This window comes from Limanda limanda, chromosome 5 (assembly GCF_963576545.1).
Source record: "Limanda limanda chromosome 5, fLimLim1.1, whole genome shotgun sequence".
Taxonomy (NCBI): domain Eukaryota; kingdom Metazoa; phylum Chordata; class Actinopteri; order Pleuronectiformes; family Pleuronectidae; genus Limanda; species Limanda limanda.
Window position 1 is genome coordinate 28,083,709 of NC_083640.1, and position 17,422 is coordinate 28,101,130.

Consider the following 17,422-nt stretch of genomic DNA (forward strand, 5'->3'; position numbering starts at 1 on the left):
AACAAAGACAACCTTTATTAACCAAACAGATAAAGTCCCATCATGGACTTCTGTCTGATCCTGAAGCTAGATTTAACCCAATGATATCACCTCCACAATGTTACATGCATGTGTAATACTGTTAATGATCAGGCCATATCGTGCTTCACACTAACTCTTTAAGCTAATGTTAAAGGGAAACTGGTATTTTTATCTATATTTATAAATGTGGATGTGTGAAAGAATGGTACTTACAAAAGAGTCTGCATGCCGAAGTTGTGCAAGATACTGAACCCTAAATAGCTTCTTCCCATAGAGAAGTGCTGCACATAGATACACTGTATGAATGTGTGTGTAAATGGGTGAATGTAAAACTGTACTTTTCATGGATTTTTAGTGGTAGGGCTAAGGGATGAATTGGGACAGGCCCGTAGCACACCGATTCCAAAAGTGCCATTCATTTACTGTGTGTGCCCACATTTATAAACATATAGGGCCAAGGTTGAAAAATACTGGACTTCCCCTTTAAACTATCCTACTACCTATCTAAATGCCAAACATTTTTAGTTTTCAAAACATCGAACATTAAACATTAAATCCCATTATATAACTTTAAGTTATATAAGTTTATGTAATTTTATAAATTGTTACTTAAATGTTTGAAACAACTTGAGAGCAGAGTTTGTGGGCATCACATTAGCAACATTTTGCCAGTGTAACTGGTTAGAGAGGAGCTAATTTTAACTGCAGTATAAACTGTTGTTTGTTTGATCTGTAACACTGAATCATATTTTAGAGGTTAATAGTTTAGTGTGTAAAATCTGTAACCAATAAAATAACCAATAATATTAACCACGGAGATTGGAAACTAAAATGTTTTACAAATCGGGTGCTTGAAGACACTGGGATTCACCCAACAGTGACGGGACATAAAGATACTATTGATAGCATTATTGGAAATAAAGGAACTAAACATTTCAAACACAACTATAGGTGCTACATAACAACTACAAAGAGCTATCTTGTGCTCTTCTGAACAGAGGTTGAACATTGTTCCTTCAATCTGCCTCTCATAAATCCACTAACTTTATGGGTATGCATTACTAAACCTAGTGCTATTGGAACTATCTGTACAATGCTGTAATGGTAAATCAGACCGGACTTAAGCTGTATATGTGGAGACCATGAGGGTTTAACCTTTGTTAGCAGCCTGTTCTGTTGGTTGACATTCAGCCTCACCTGTGCTTCTTTGAGCGACTGGACCTGGCCTTCAGCTTGCACCAAAACAGACAGAATAGCTAATGACAGAGACAGCAGAGAAAATGTCATTCCTTACCATTACTCCACAAGAGAAGGCTAGATATGTTTCATTCCATTCTCTCAGGTAAAGACATAAGTAGGATTATTTATCCAAGTAAAGCAACGGGGTTTTATGTACCAGGAATATATATATATTTTTTGAAAGCGACAGAAATAACCCTGCAAGGACAATTTTAATGAAAATAATCCTGTGCTGCCTGTCAGTTACCACAGGAACATATTCAAAATTATGATTAGATGTGGCTATCAGAACAAGCAGATGATTATCTATGCATTATTTACTGGATATACCACAGTGTTGTCTAACAAACCAGGATGAAACATGCTCAGTGACGAGACCTGCTTCAAGGCCGTAAAATGTTTTTTTGAGGTAGAGGTAATCACACAACAGTATTACATGAGTTGTATCCTCCCGACTTGAGCATGATGAGGTGTTTATCATAATTTCTACTGTTATAAGTATAATTCTTATTGAATAATTAAAAGAACATTTCAGAAAATGTATGGCACACAAATGCAGCAACACAATATAAGATTATTTTCAAAAGCACAACTGTTAACATTGCTACTAATTTCAAAACTTCAGGTTATCGTTGGTATGTGCAGAAACTTACCTGGATGTGTCTGGTTCTGTACCATGGGGGCTGTTCAAACTGCAGGACCCCTACAGCTGATGGGTCAGCGTCGCTGTGCAGGCTGAGGAGAAACCAGTGTGGAGAGCAGACATCCGTGCAGGGGAATGACAGATGAAAGTGAAGAGTGTGGAGACAGATATTCATCAGATGAGAGCGAGAGGCTGGCCTATGGCTGCTGAGGAGCAGGAATCAGGCAGCCAATGACAGCACATCCTATTATGAGCAACAGACAGTGGTCTTTGGTGAAGCATTTGCGCAGGTACGACTCATTTTTTCACCTACACGTATTTAGACTTAAGATGTGCGCGATGACAATGGTGCAGCTGACGTCACCGGAAAGTTCAAGGCTGCAGACAGATTTGTTTTGGTGAGAATTACACAACAGGAATTTTCACTCACTTTGAGGACACATTACTTTATTCTGAAGTTAGTGATTGAGTAAAATAGGTCACCTATTGGCCTGAGAATGATTTAGATTTTCTAACTTTAGGAGAAAAATAATTGTCTCCTATGTGTGAACGTTGAAATGTTTTATAAAAGCCCATGAGGTTTAAATTTCCTGTTCTTTTCCTCATACTGATTCACTTCTTGCAATTTCCTGCTTACTGTGTAACTTGATACATTATAGGGACCTTTTCACATCAAACTCAGATCTGGAATGTAATACAACATATGTGTTGTTGTGGCAGGTGATATGTCACAATGCCATCTCTTGAAATACACCTGGGAACAAAGCTGTTGTCTACTCTATCCCAGGCACTTGTCGAGCATTCATTGTGTTCTCAATGAGGAAAATTATTCCTCTGTGGAACTGGGTTTATTCACATGCACATGCGGCAGAAAGTAGAGTCTAATTAACACAAAAATCAAAAATCATGTTGTGGTTTTCCGATGCAGCTCGGAGAAGCACAATGTAGTCAAATGTGATGGATGAAATCATGAGAAAGAGATTAGATTTAAGTTGTTAGCCTTTGATTCCATCACTGGAGTTGATCATGTGTCCCTTGCAGCTGAGGAGCACACAGTCACAATCTATTTACCCGGTGTTGCTGTAAAATGTTGAATAAAATATGATTGTATTTAAGATAAACCCTTTTCTAATAATGACATTAATTACCCCCCCCCCCCGGTAAATGACTGCAGTATGGCTGAAATCAAAATTTATTGCAAGAAAATATTTAGAAAATACAACTTTGTATGACAACACCCAACTGTACAAATCACATTTAAAACCAGCAGTTACATTACTCTGGTGCCAATTACAAAATTACAAGGCTTTTTTAAATGTTTTCTCTTCATGGCTCTATGCTCTCATAGACTTCAAATCTGTACTGGATACCGTTCTCCTCCTGCAGCTCCTGTGGCACTCCTGGGAACCTGTGGCAGACACAAACTTTACTGTGCAGCCCATATGGTCTATACATGAATGTTAAAAGGTTCAACAACACTATTTGTGTATAATCAGTTTCTAAATTCAACAGCCAAGAGCTGTATTAACCAGATACGCCTGGAGAGACATTACTGAAAATAAATCTGGTTTTGTGACCATGATGCAGATGTTAACTTACATCAACATTAAAGGACAACGTGGGTTTTATTTTAAACTGTTGGTTTGTTTCAAAGCAGTCGGATCATCTGATTTCTTCTCTTAGCTGATGCTTTCTTCGTGCCCCAAGACCTCAGCAATTAACTTAGTTAGTACAATACAAACCTAACTAACTAATATTTGCCTTTGACAGACCTATCATTATCATATTATGTTTGTGATTTACCTCGATATTAATACTTTTAGTTTACAGAATAAAACAATGCAGAAAAGATGTGAATTTATGTTGACATTTTACAAAAATACATGTTAATGTTCTTACTTCAAGTTTTACATAGTTGGTTGTACTTGTGTTGTCATCTCGATTATAATTTTCTAAAGGTTATGGTTCAACTGTAAAATATCGTGCAAATAGCCTAAAAAAATGTTTTTGTCATAAGGGATTTATAATGACTTATTAGGAATCATTCATCGAATAGCGTTTAAATATATATATTAGCCAATATATCAGTCTCTGTACATTTCTACTCCCCAATATCGGCTTCTGCTCAAAAATGTACATTGGCCGGGCTCTAATCATAATGAATGTAGTTGTAGTTTAATCCTAAATGACCCACAAAATGGTGCGGTACATGTGTGCTGATCTTACTCTGGCAGCTGCCGGTATTTGTCTGGACTGATTTCCGGGAGGAAAGTGTCACAGTCAAACTGCTTCAGTATTCGTGTGACAAACAGTCTCCTGGTCCCCGGGATCTCCATCATCTCCTGGTAACCCAAAGCATTCAAGGAATTACAAACTATTACAAACCAAAAACATTTATGAATTTCTGTGACTTAAGATTCTTCCCCATTGTAGGTTCTTTATTTATATTGTTATAAAATCACTTAAGACAAGTGCACACCCTGGGTGCCCCATGCAGTACCTTGTAGAGAGAGCTGCCTCCTATAACCCAGACCTGGTCGGCCTGATCAGAGAGCTCTGTGTCAACGAGCCTGAGAGCCGAGCTGAAGTCTGCCGATAGATGGTGTGCTCCTGCAGGGGGCACTCTGTGGGAACACGAGGAGTTGTGTGAGGTCACTTATTATATGCAGCATTAACTCAATCATTCAAAAAGAAAGGAACATGGCCTCTGAATGTAATCCAGCCAGCAATTACATGTTAATAGCACTCAGTGTTCATTTATATGAGGCAGGGTTACTGGCCTGCTGTAGCGGCTCACAAAAGAACCTTAACACACTGAGAAACTCAGTCAAATAGAAAGCACAACAAGCAGGTTGCAGTGTATCTACCAGAGGTTTGGACTCGAGTCACATGACTTGGACTCGAGTCATGAGTTTGATGACTTTAGACTCGACTTGACAAAATGTAAAGAGACTTGCAACTCGACTTGGACTTGAACATCAATGACTCGTGACTTCACTTGGACTTGAGCCTTTTGACTTGATAAGACTTGCTCCTTTCCCCAAAACCCAAAGATTAAAAAGTATGTTATTAAGGAACGCTCTGTATCTTTCATTGTGTATGTGTGCATCTGTGTGTGTGTGAACGTGCTGTCGGCACAACATCTTATCAAATTAGATCCACGTTGTTTTGAAGCGACAGCATCCATCCAATCAAACTACAGGTCAACCAATGAAGAGGAACTGTCAAACAACGCGTCAGTTAGGGAAAAAATGATACCAAAGATAGTTTCTTTCTGGTATAAAAACTACGAGGTGGTCAACAAAAAACGAAGTGCAGTCTGCAAAACATGCGGGTCGAAGATTACAGACGGAGACGCAACAACTTCCAACTTCGTTCGACATTTGAAGTTGCACAAAGAACGGTAAGTTCTGAATGAAAGCTTACTTTTCTTTGTTGTGTAGTTAAATCAGCGAGGCTGTAAATTCACTGTTAACGTTACATTGCATTGACTGGTTAATAGTTAATAGTGCATTGAGGAAGTTCAATGTCAGCACAATTTTTTTTCTGCAATTTCAATTGCACTTGTTTTAATAAACAAATACAGATTTTAAAAGCATACATGATCTGTGTAAATATATTTTTACTCTGTGATCAAAAGGACTCGAAAGAACTCGAAACTCAACCTGCAGGGCTTGACTTGAGACTTGTCAGTCTTGATTTTGGACTTGACTCGGGACTTGAGGGCAAAGACTTGAGACTTACTTGGGACTTGCAAAAAAATGACTTGGTCCCACCTCTGGTATCTACGGTGTATTTATTTTGTACACATTGTTGTGCGTCAGCTATAACTGTGTGTGACACATACTTGCACTGCCTGCTGAGGACGATGTTGATCCTGTTATTCAGAGGTCTGTTCTTCTCCGGGATGGAAAACCACGTCTTCCTGCCCATGATCACCACATTCTGTTTACCTGCAGGACAACAAGGTTAGAGTCCTCTCCATGATACTATAAAGGAAATCAATGGATATAAAGTGCTGTTCACATTACTGGCTTCATCTGTTGAGATGATGGCTTTATGTTATTTAAGTATTTGTCCTTTTTTACAAAATGGCTGTTAAGAAAAACTTCTATATCTTTGGTAGGTACCACATCACCCCACTAGAGCACTGCGCTCCCAGAACTCAGTATTTCTTGTTGTCCCTAAAGTATCTAAAAGTAAAGTAGGAGCAATAACTTTCAGCTATCAAGCTCCTCTCCTGTGGAATCATCTCCCACTTTCAGTTCGGGAGGCAGACACCCTCTGTAAGTTTAAGAGTCGGCTTAAAACCTTCCTTTATGATTAAGCTTATAGTTAGAGCTGTTCCAGGCTTGTCTTTGACCTGCTCTTAGTCATGCAGTAGGACTAGATTGCCGGAAGACACATGACAAATGGAGCTTCTCTTTCCTCTTCTCCCTTTTTATCACATTAATGTCTCATCAATGTTATGAAGTTGACCTCTTTCCAGAAGTCCTTGTGCTTTATCACTGCAGATCTAGGATCATTGCTGCGGCCACATAGTGGATCGTGATCGAGGATCATAATGATGCATAGTTGTGCCAGCTGAAGAGTACGAGTACAACTAGATTGCTTAGAAATACAATATTCTTCCTCACAAATACTACCACTTCTGCTCCCTTCATCGCCTTCAGAACTTTTCTTTGTATAAATACTTTAAACATACAATGATACACCTCTCCATTTCAGTTAGACACTGTCTTTTTTCATGCACATGCACTGCCCTTCTGTCTGAGACAAATTTGTGAATACGGGCTATACAACTAAAATGGGTGGTTGTTCATAGGAACTGCATAGCCTGATACTACAACCAGACTATTTACACAATAAGCTTGGTGTAATGACTATAATGTTACATTACAAATGTTTTATAGGCAGTGTAAATCCTTAAGCTGTTGTCTGGTTGCAAGACACTAAACCTGTTTCATTACTTCAGTTTATCTCAGCTTCTGCTCTAGTACATTCATTCATTATTGGTTTGTTATGTTTACAGTCTGTGGTTTAAAAATTCCTCAATAATATAAATGTTTAACTAGGATATAATACTCTTTCAGTCTTTAGTGTGTACAATCGTGATGTCTGTGGTTTCAATAAACCTGTAAACAGTGAATGTTTAACTGTGGAAGACACTTTGACCTCTTAACCAGGCATGATTATAGTGAACCAGGTGAACTTTGGTACCTTTCTCCGATGGAGTCGCTGTCAAGATTCGGAAATGTTTGAATTCGTTGCTGAAAGAGAAGACGACAGGATTTATTTGTTTCTGCTGCAGTGAGCCGCCGCCATGTGTCTTCCTCTGTTGTGTAAACAGATGCTAACCTGTGGCTCGTGTGCTAAAAAGACTGAAGCTTTTCACGATTTACATGAAAGTGACTAACCTGAGTCTGACAGGGTGCCAGGGCAGGTTCCCCCTGTTCCCGATCCCCAGGTCAGGACACACCGCCACGATACCGTTCAGAATACGGGACATCTTGTCACGGAGCTGGACACGGACGCTGCTGCTGTGTTCATACTGCTGCTTCCCGCCAGCAACTTACATATGGACCGGAAATGACGATATGACTCCTCCTCCTCTTTCTTCCGGATAAAGTAATTTTCTTAAGGATGATTTGTCAAATTAAAGTCTTCCACAAACTCTACGATTATATAATAAAATGTGTACATGGAGACATTAGCCCTTACTTCTACACTTCTTACTTCCTTACATCTTTTATTTAGATATATTTTAAATTAAACAGTTTGTTTATATGTCATTTTAATTGTGTTTATTTTTATTTAATTTACCTTGCATTTTTCATTTGGACTGTATTGTCTATTAATGGCTGACTGTCTACGTTAAGTTTTGGCAAATAACTGAAAAAAATAATAATTCTTAGGTGAAATCCAATTCATTGCCCAGCTCTTTCGTCAAATTAGTTTTTTTAAACATTAAATGTGGTTTTACATTTGTCCTTCCATCATCATTACTACTGTATTGTGATTATTATATGCTACATGATTATTATACACATATATATTATCTATTGACCTTAGGCACCACTGACAGGTTGATTGTATCAGACCAGAGGACATGTCTGGATATTATTTTCTGTAACGATGCCTGAATGCTATATTTTCTATTGATATGTGACATATTGTTGAGTGAAGATTTATTTTTTACTTTTTTTTTGTTTTCTGGCAGCTAATAGTCGTGTTATTAGAACTCTGCCATTTTGAGGCATTAAACACATCCACCAGTCCTGTTTACCCCATAGGGTCAAACATATCATCAGATCTTTATTATTTATAATTTTTAGATTTTTCATTTTTCCCAGAGGTTACTCTTTTTAGTTCTGTGCATTTTACCCCAACCCCTTCAAGTCATTTCCACACTCCCAGCAGTATACTGTGTCTCTCCGATTTGGAAAGTGTGACTCTTATTTATTTGGTCCAAAATATCCATAGTGTGGATTTTTTTATAATATGTAAGATATTTCCTGAAAAATACCTTTCAGAATCAACGTTTCTTCAGTGGTTTTAAAACACATTGACAAGTAAAAAATGTTTTATTGTAACTGCTACATTACAATCAGAACTATAGTACAAATTGTGTAAAAAATATATACACAAAAAACATTTCTTACATTAAGTGGCTCAGATGCAGGAGCTTTATTCCAACTGTGAATATAGACGTCTCCTTCCCTTAATGATCTTCCAGTATTTTCTGCCAATCTTTGAATAGAGGCTGCCTGTGTGCATCATATCCGTGTGGTCAAAGGTGGACAACACTGTTAGGATGTGTATGATGATCCAGTATGTGCTTGATGGGTAAACTTGACACATACAATATGGCCACTACATACAAAACGTGTAGTGACAGTCCATACTATATACATCAGTCTCTGTTTGGCGACTGGCCTCTCAGTTTGAGGGGGCGATGTAACAGTGAGCACAGCAGGGGCAGCAGTGGAGTGAGTCATGGATGAAGATATCACACTCCAGACAGAACACACTGTGACAGGATGGACACTTGAATACCTAGAAATATGGGGACCGAGAGGAAGACAGAGCAGTTAGAGATGGAAAGAGGGATTGAAATTGTAATAAATAGTATTTGTGTGAGTATTTCCTCCCTAAATTTCAATTATCTGTGTATATGTCTAATCAAAACATAATTCAATCAGTGATCCACCAGTAACCCCTGAGCAAGAATGTCCTGGAACATGTTACTTTTTAAAATGTCACATGTCTAAACTCAGCTTTTATTTTACAAGCTGAATAGAACTTTCTGTGACAAGTAAACTGAACTAAAGTGAACTACCCATGATTGTTAGGAATTAAACTGTTCAGCAGTGTAGTTGTGCCATATGGTTATTGTGTATGGTTGTGGAACAAAAGCACAGTGTATAAGATATACAGTTCAGTTTTTACTGTGCCACTAACTAAGAAAACTGTCAGAGTACATAGATCAAAGTATGCATATACATTATTGGAATAAAAGTATAAACAGTGAATAGTATTCAGCTAATATACTTACACTTTTATCCTTTAACCGCCCTTGACAACCTTTACAGAACCTGAAACCAAATCACAACAAATTTAGATCATAGACTCTATATTATGATGAAGTGTCTCCATTTCCTCCAACTAGCCATAAATCAAGCCAGAATAAATAAAAATGCTGCAATCTCGCACATTTGAAGACAGTCTGCACAGTAGCGATCTGGAATGGAGCAACTATGACAACCTCCCGCCGATACACACGCTCGACTAATCGTAAGTTGGTCTCAGCTTTCAGTCATCCACTCAGGAGTAGTCTGCTGTTTCTCATGCGAGGAGGTCAGGTTGGACTGAATGAATGAATGTATATACATGTGCAAACTTTTTCTTAAAACTTTCCCAAGTTGAACCATCTCAAAACCAGCACTAGCAGCAGGACAGCACAGGCACTAAGTTGTCTTTGGTGGAGGCAGAGGGATACTGTACTGCAGCCAGCCACAGGGGGGCGATCAAGAGGTTTGGGATTTACTTGTGGGGAATTGTTATGTTGTCCATCTTAACTAAACAGTGCACATTTTGTGTTTGTGAGTGTATTAGAGCCACCTGTCTCCTTTGAGTTCCTCCACAGGACTCTCTACAAAGGCCTGGAGAGGGAAGAGGTGGTGGAAGGATCTGGCGAGATGTGGGGCTGACACCAGAGTCAAACCTTGGAGACAATACACACCAGGAAAATAATTACATTGAGGTTTGATGCCACAGAAAGAAAATTCAAGTTTTATCTGATTTTGATCTCACTCACACAGAGAGCGAGAGCGAAAGTGAGAGAGAGAGAGCGAGAGAGAGAGAGAGAGTCCTCCCTTCAGACGTACCACAGACTCTACACTCCACAGGAAGCTCGGTGTACTTTGCGTGGCACTGTGGACAGAAGTACCCTCCCAGAGAAAGACCGGGACCATCGCTGCCATCCAGATGACTGGGAGACACACAGCAGGAGCAGTTCATTACAAAGACAAGTCATTCTCATACAAGCAGGCCACTCACTGCCCAGGCCTCAATATTTAAAATCATAACATATCCAACTTACGACATGCTGAATGAAGGCTTGGCATCCTGATCAGTCAGAGCAGCGATAGTGTGCTGAGGAAAACCTGAGCAAAACACAGGATTCTAATTAAGGGGGTCTGAGACAAATATTCTGGAGATGCTTTCACAGTCATGAATAAGCTTAATACTTTAATGAGGAACATGAATCCCCTGAATGCATATATTTCACCTTCCCGAAATTCACAAACTTGTATTGTTGTTGGTGTAAAAACGAATTACTAATTGTTCAAAAATGCTTTACTGCAATTTCTTTTCAAATTAATTATTTCAAAATCTATCCAATTCTAGCTCACAGCGAATAAGGGATGTGTCTCCAGACTTCAAATTAGATGGTTTATGTTATTCAGCATTTCTACTACGTTTACATGGAAACATTTAGCATTTTGCAGCATTTTGCGACATCGACATAGGACATTAACCAACAGCTTGAAAAAATAAAAACCAGTTGCAGCACCCAAAATGGAAAAAATGTATGGAATCATACAATAAACTATTTCTGGTTTGGGTTTTAAAAATGGAGGAATAATGTTCAACATAATGAAGGGAGTCATAATCTGGCTATGCTCTGTAACATGTTTATGAATGAAATATTTAATAGCAACTCATGTAATAACCAGAGTAAAAATAATGTCCTATTGTGAATAAGGTCAGCAGTCGGAATATTGGTGTCCAAGTAAATGTATTTAGTGTCAGTACGGCCAATGAAAAGACCAACAGGTCAGGTGTGTATATTGAAATGACCAATGGCTGAATTCCATTTGGTTGCTGAAGTTTGGGGGTTATGGTATTGTTCATGCTGACTCGCTGGTCATGTCCTATTGGGCACTGAAACTGAACACAGCCATCAATGTTAAGTCTGTGTGACTTCTCTACCTGATCTTGGTGCCAAGTCCATTGGTTTATACTGAGGACAGGTTCACAGGAAGAAACACTGCTTTTGTTTGGAAATAATTTCATTGGCACGTTAATCCATGTTCAGCAACTCTAATGGAAATTCGGTGCAGCAAGACGCTGGATGTGCTGTTAGATTTGCTGTTATTTAACACTTGGTCGCTCTGACGTTATTTACATTTCAATGGAAATAGCATCTGTATACTGACCCATGCGTATTAAAGAGCATTCAGATGAGGAGCTGGCTGGGGGCGGTTTGATGTGCATCGTCAGAAGCTCTTTGAAGTGACTCTCGTCCAGGATAACGTGGTATAAGCCACCCGTCTCCCTGGTCAACACCGTGCACACACGGACCTCTGCCGACAGGCCGATTACTGACACCCGCACCTTCAGAGACTTCAGGGTCTGACCAGGGGACCACACGGTTGTACATGAAGGAAAAGCAGACCAAAACCACATGTCAAATATACAGTACATTACACTTAGCAGCTGAAATGCTTTAACTACTGACTGGTCACTGATGACCGTGCACCTAATTGGTAAGGGTGTGACTTCACCTTGATGAGTTCATAGATGTTGGCTGGGTCACATGTGGTGAGGCTGCTAAGGATTATAAGGATCTCCCGGCTGGTGTGTCCAGGCATGTGCCTTCAGAAAAAGACAGGAACGAGTTCAGTGACACTCAGTTACATTACAGAGGGACGTGTAAGACAAACACTGCAGAACCTACTTAAGGGACTGTATGGCCAGGTTGAGAGAGTTGTACAGGGAGGGTTCTCCGACACACACAGTGTCCACAGCTTTCTTCAGAGCAGAAATGTGTTTCTTCGAGTTTCCTGGTGGTGAAACAAGACAACACATCACATTAAAGAGTGTGGCCTAATCTGGACAGAGTGATGTTCACAGCTGTTTGTAAAGATAGAGACACATGGATAATTTATGACATTGTTCTCTGTTGCAGTTACAACTGGTTTACATAAAAAATTCTAACAATGATAACTTGCCCCTGTGGTTTTAAATGATAAAGTAAAATAATTTTCATCATTCTGTGAAGGGCACTCAAGATCGACAAATTATGCATTTTAAATATAAACCAACAATAAGAACATGATTAACAGTTCATTTGACCCTCACCTGTCAGGTCAGTCAACTTCTCAGCCCTTTTATTCTTTGTGGTGATAATGCCTACCTGAGGACACAGAATACACACTGGTTTATTAAAGCAGTAACATTCTTTGATTACATTAATACTCACACACACACAGACGACAGGCAGGCAGGCAGGCAGGCAGACAGACAGACAGACAGACAGACAGACAGACAGACAGACACATACACACACACACACACACACACACACACACACACACACACACACACACACACACACACACACACAAAGATAAGAGGGATTACTGAATAATAATAATTTCAAGGTACACAGAGTATTCTGCATTTGTGTGAGTGAGACGAAAGGCAGTCGAGGTCTCAGTTGATATTCTATATTTTATTGCCTTTTTTCCCCAAATACCAGAAATAAGGAAATGTACATGGTAGGATAACCATCAATTTTCATACCATGGTATAAAGTAAAAGTGGGATACTGCTGCAATACTGGATGCAAATTCCAATCAAAAATTTAGAGAGGGTCAAAAATATCTTCAAATTGAATGTGTGGTTCAACTATTATTGAATAATAATGTCTACAGGAAAATGAAAAGAAGAGAAAGTATCTCATCTGCATCTGTGCGGACAAGTTGGTCAAAACTAGTTGTGAGTGCAGTAGCAAGTTTTCCAATAAACTCACCTCAACCTGTTACGTTAAAAAAGAGCTGAATGGATTTATGTGTGAAGTCTCAACACAGTTCAGTGTAAAATAACTCATGACTGAACAAACAAACCTGACTGATGGGGTTTTGGTCGAAATACTCATCCACAAAAGCTTCCATTAGCTGCAGAGGAAAGGAGAGAGGGGGTTCTGCTTTACAGATCATCACATAGCATGACTGCTATTGTACAGTGTCATAGTTCTGCTACATGTTTTTACCTTTAGAGTCGCGGTGAGGCGGTTAGGTCTCAAGTCATGGTCGTCCATACTTCTTGAACAGTCAATCACCAGATAGAGGTGACGCATCTAGAGCACAGGACATACTTTAACAGCTTCTCTCAAAGCAGAGTTGCTCTACACAACTTTAAACCAAAGTGGTATTGGGAATTTTGGTCCTTACAAATATGTATAAGTAATTTTGCACCGCTACTGTCACCATGTTGACATGAGATTTAAGAGAACTTGGAGATTATAACCATTAAGATAATAAGTGAAGTGATAATAAGCTTCTGTAGGAAAGAGGTGGGACTCACTTACCATTCCAAGCCTCACTTGTCCATGGCTTTCAATCACCCTATGATACAAACAAACCAGCGGGTTAGTTAAGAAGTGCAATAGCCTTTTATAGAATCACTCAATCAATGAAGAGCTCATGTATAACAATAAATACAGCAGCAAGGGGAAACATTCCACTTAAATTAAATACCTGTATAAGTGCAATACACATTATGATGCAGTGCTTGAGTTTTATCTCCATCAGAGGAGAAAATTGAAATATTTACATCACAGCAGAGAAGTATTGAAAACGTAATTTTATCTAAACGTGTTTGAAGTCTTGAGTAAACACACACCTTTTCCTTTTGGACTGGAACAGGATCTCTTCCACTGTGGCTTTAAGGGAGCCAGATTCATCCTCCTTCAGAACCTCCCTGTAAGAGAAACACACAGTCACAGAGCATGTTATTAGGAACATCCGTACACTACATCTTATTCATGGAATTGTACAAGCAAGCCAATTAGGCGGCGGAGCAACTCATGCGGACAGGAGCTACAATTAATGTCCATCTCAAATATCCAAATGGGGAAAACAGCATCTCAGTGACGTTGACTTTTTCAGGCGAGCTGGTGTGAGTGCTTCTGAATCTGCTGATCTCCTGTGATTTTCACACACAACAATCTCCACAGGTTTTACTCAGACACCCAACCTGCCTCCTGTCAACAGCCCAGACTACTGGAAGTTTTCTTGATACACTTTGTTCAATAAACACCCACCAGCCATGGTTTGAATGTCACAGTCTATTTGAGTGTTGTTACTGACCATGTTCATCCCTTTATGGTCACACTTCATTAAATGACTACTTCCTGCAGTATAATGCTCAATGTAACAAAGTAAAGGTCTCAAACTGAGTATTATGAACATCACACTGAGATCAGCGCCATTAAACCTTTGGCATGGTGTAGAACAGCACATTGGAATCATGAATGTAAAGAAACTACATGATGTTGAATCTCAAGTAAGGTTTCCAACATTCAGAGCAAAAGGAGGAAGTACTTATGTGTTTTTTCAAATAAAGTGCATGTCAGCTGCAATGTTGCACGCATGACAACAAATATCTCAAGTTGAATGTTTCTTAGTATAACAGTCTTACCATGTCCTCTCGTAGCCTCCTTCCCAGCGCTTCGCTCTCTCTGGTTCTTCGTCCATTATGTCTCCAGGCACGAAAGTCAATAAACGATATCAGGCAAATAACTGAGGAACAACAGCTTCACATTAGTACACACGAGTCCACTAGACAGAGCATGACAAACCTATCTCTGATTTTAACAACACGCTGCCTCTAAAGCTGGCGAGTCTCAGAGGACCGAAAGAAAAACAGACAAAGCCTTACTCAACAGGTATATGAATATGTCCTTATTTTAAATGAAATATTACACGTGTCAAATCGTTTGTTGGTTACAAGTGACAACGACAAGTCTGCACCTCTGACAACAGCTAAGCTAACAGCTAACTGCTCTGTTGACGGACGTTGCTTAGGGTTGTTCATGTAATTAAATGAACTAACATAGAGTTTGAACAGGTACGAATCTTGAGGGTAAATACCTTTTTCTATTGTGTGTGATACCGACTCATAACTAACTACAACAACTGTACCTTGAATTATAGGCGGTGCAACTCAATTATCTTCCGGAAAGAAACAAGCTGTCGAGAAAAAAAGAAATTAGTTCCGCCCACTTCGCTCGCTTCTTGTTCTTCTTTGTGTTTTTTGACGAGTTGCAATAAAACGTTTAGGTGCATACCGCCACCTACTGTACCAGAGTGTATAGACCAGGATTGACAACAGATTAGTCTGTAATAATGTAAACAAAAATAGAAAGATTATATTCAACTGAACAATCAGCTCGAACTAAGACTCATGTTACTGTTCTCTGACAAATCTTCATCCACCATCGTCCACAGCCTCTCACCCTTTGTTCTTCATTATATTGACTCAGTATTTTCAGTCTCCACACCAGCTTCTAAAAACCTTAATTAATTCACTCTATGTGCTCTATAGTATGCTCCGCCCTAATTGCTGTCATCTCACAATGTTTCAGTAGTTCTTTGGATTTGTGCTTTACCTTCCTCTTTTCCAAGTAGAAGTATCTGCTTCATGTTGGTTGATCTGATCCATATCCTGTCTGCAGATTCATTATTGATCCTGACTTTTTTCGACATGTACTCTCCACACATCGTTTCTAAATAGATACTGTAAACCAGCAGGACTGCTGCAGAGCCCGGAAACAGGACAACATTGTCACATCACTGCTTCCACCCACTGAAGACCAACAGTCACTGCCATCCGTACAAACGGATCAGCTGCAATTCTGCTCCCTGAATTGTAAATATTGGAATTTAGACTCCTGTTCCTATACAGTATAATTATCGAAATTATTTGAGCCTGACGTCAATATATGTAAGTTACACTAACACCAACTTTAAGTAAGATTTACTGATCTTTCTTCTGTTGGGACCTCTTTAGGACCATTTCCATCATAAAGACTGACCTTGTTAGGACCAGTAGTCCTCATGGGGCCCAAAGCCAAAAAACTTCACTTCTGAGGGCCTGGTTAAGGTTTGGTTGGAGGTTTTGGTCAGGCTGTCCTCAATACACAGCCCCAATCAGAAAACCTGTATGTGTGGTTCAGGTTTACACTGTCAATCCCCTCCTTCTCTCTCTCCCTATCATGTAAATGTGACAACGTTTATTCTGAAAATCTGGAAGCCATATGAAAAACACTTCACCACCACTGTGTATATTGGCAGAGCTCTTACCCAACATGTTAGCTTAATACTTTATCTGGATACAACTATTCTGTGCATCCTCGAGCACTGAAAATCTTTTCTCCCAAAGTTCAGTGAGTTGCAGGAAGTGTCAATAGCAGTGAAGTATTGAATCCACCTCCTCATACTCTTTCCAAACATGTATGAGACCCTATGTGGCCTCCAGGCAACATGAAGTTTGCTTTATCTAATCTGGGCTACTGTAGAAACATTGCGGTGTAATACGGTGGATTCTGTGGAAAAGGCCTGGCTCCTGAATTGGATATAAAGGTCTCATTTCAATGAAAACATTACTATGAGTAATTCATAAAAGCACATTATCAATATCTCCTGTCAAGTAATTATGTAGTATTATGGAGGTAACCTGATTCTGGAGTCCTTAAGAATTCTCATTTACCTCAGGATATTTTCCTTTGATATGGACCTCCTACCTAACTATAATGATAGGAAGCATTCCAGCACCAGCTGAATGCAAGTCCTCCGAGCATTGATTTTATTATTTCTACCACTACATCATCATGAGGATACCTGAAATTTGGTGGAAAGGCAGTAATACAACAAGCTCCTTTATACTACCAACATAAACACATGATGTACAGATCAGAGAAACCTGAATGATTTTATGAATGGACGATGACTGGTAGCTTGGTAGCAGACTCAGATCAATAGAACACAGAGGTTGCTCCATCAACACTTTTCATAACTTAAAAAGTCTGTTAAAAGCTGATGACATCTGCACCAACTGATTTTAATATTTAACTGATGGTCCTCATGACTGGCTTTTATTCCATAAACATCTCTGTGATGAGCTTTTGTATGTAAACTTGTGTTGTGTCTTGTAAGCTTTTCAGTGTGT

At 39.2% G+C, this 17,422-nt stretch overlaps 2 protein-coding genes across 3 annotated transcripts; both read right to left on the bottom strand.

Annotated features, from left to right (window-relative positions):
• Nucleotides 1-3,088: 3,088 nt before the first annotated feature.
• On the bottom strand, nt 3,089-7,454 carry dhfr (dihydrofolate reductase). The gene is made up of 6 exons (XM_061072228.1): nt 7,321-7,454; nt 7,124-7,173; nt 5,751-5,856; nt 4,404-4,527; nt 4,130-4,245; nt 3,089-3,311 (listed from the first exon to the last, which is right to left on the bottom strand). The coding sequence occupies exons 1-6, from the start codon at nt 7,410-7,412 to the stop codon at nt 3,230-3,232; spliced, it is 570 nt and encodes a 189-aa protein (XP_060928211.1). The 5' UTR covers nt 7,413-7,454; the 3' UTR covers nt 3,089-3,229.
• Nucleotides 7,455-8,468: 1,014 nt separating this feature from the next.
• On the bottom strand, nt 8,469-15,445 carry gtf2h2 (general transcription factor IIH, polypeptide 2). 2 transcript variants are annotated; one of them, XM_061072226.1, is made up of 15 exons: nt 15,397-15,445; nt 14,894-14,994; nt 14,096-14,173; nt 13,782-13,818; nt 13,464-13,550; nt 13,318-13,368; nt 12,551-12,605; nt 12,147-12,252; nt 11,974-12,064; nt 11,626-11,821; nt 10,506-10,569; nt 10,291-10,394; nt 10,025-10,127; nt 9,459-9,498; nt 8,469-8,959 (listed from the first exon to the last, which is right to left on the bottom strand). In XM_061072226.1, exons 2-15 carry the CDS (start codon nt 14,947-14,949, stop codon nt 8,843-8,845), a joined length of 1,185 nt encoding a protein of 394 aa, XP_060928209.1. In that variant the 5' UTR covers nt 14,950-14,994; nt 15,397-15,445; the 3' UTR covers nt 8,469-8,842. The 2 variants fall into 2 exon arrangements, with proteins under 2 accessions (XP_060928209.1, XP_060928210.1); XM_061072227.1 differs by having other exon boundaries at nt 15,346-15,397.
• Nucleotides 15,446-17,422: the final 1,977 nt, after the last annotated feature.

Bases quoted from the DNA above. Each gene is read 5' to 3' on its own strand.
- dhfr (XM_061072228.1), bottom strand. From the start codon at position 7,412: ATGTCCCGTATTCTGAACGGTATCGTGGCGGTGTGTCCTGACCTGGGG. The intron at 5,857-7,123 runs GTACCAAAGTTC...GTTGTCCTGCAG, and splicing joins AGCGACTCCATCGGAGAAAG to GTAAACAGAATGTGGTGATC. The intron at 4,528-5,750 runs GTATGTGTCACA...GTGTTCCCACAG, and splicing joins GTCCTCAGCAGGCAGTGCAA to AGTGCCCCCTGCAGGAGCAC.
- gtf2h2 (XM_061072226.1), bottom strand. From the start codon at position 14,949: ATGGACGAAGAACCAGAGAGAGCGAAGCGCTGGGAAGGAGGCTACGAG. The intron at 10,395-10,505 runs GTAAGTTGGATA...TGTGTCTCCCAG, and splicing joins AAGCCTTCATTCAGCATGTC to TCATCTGGATGGCAGCGATG. The intron at 10,128-10,290 runs GTACGTCTGAAG...ATTGTCTCCAAG, and splicing joins TGTGGAGTGTAGAGTCTGTG to GTTTGACTCTGGTGTCAGCC.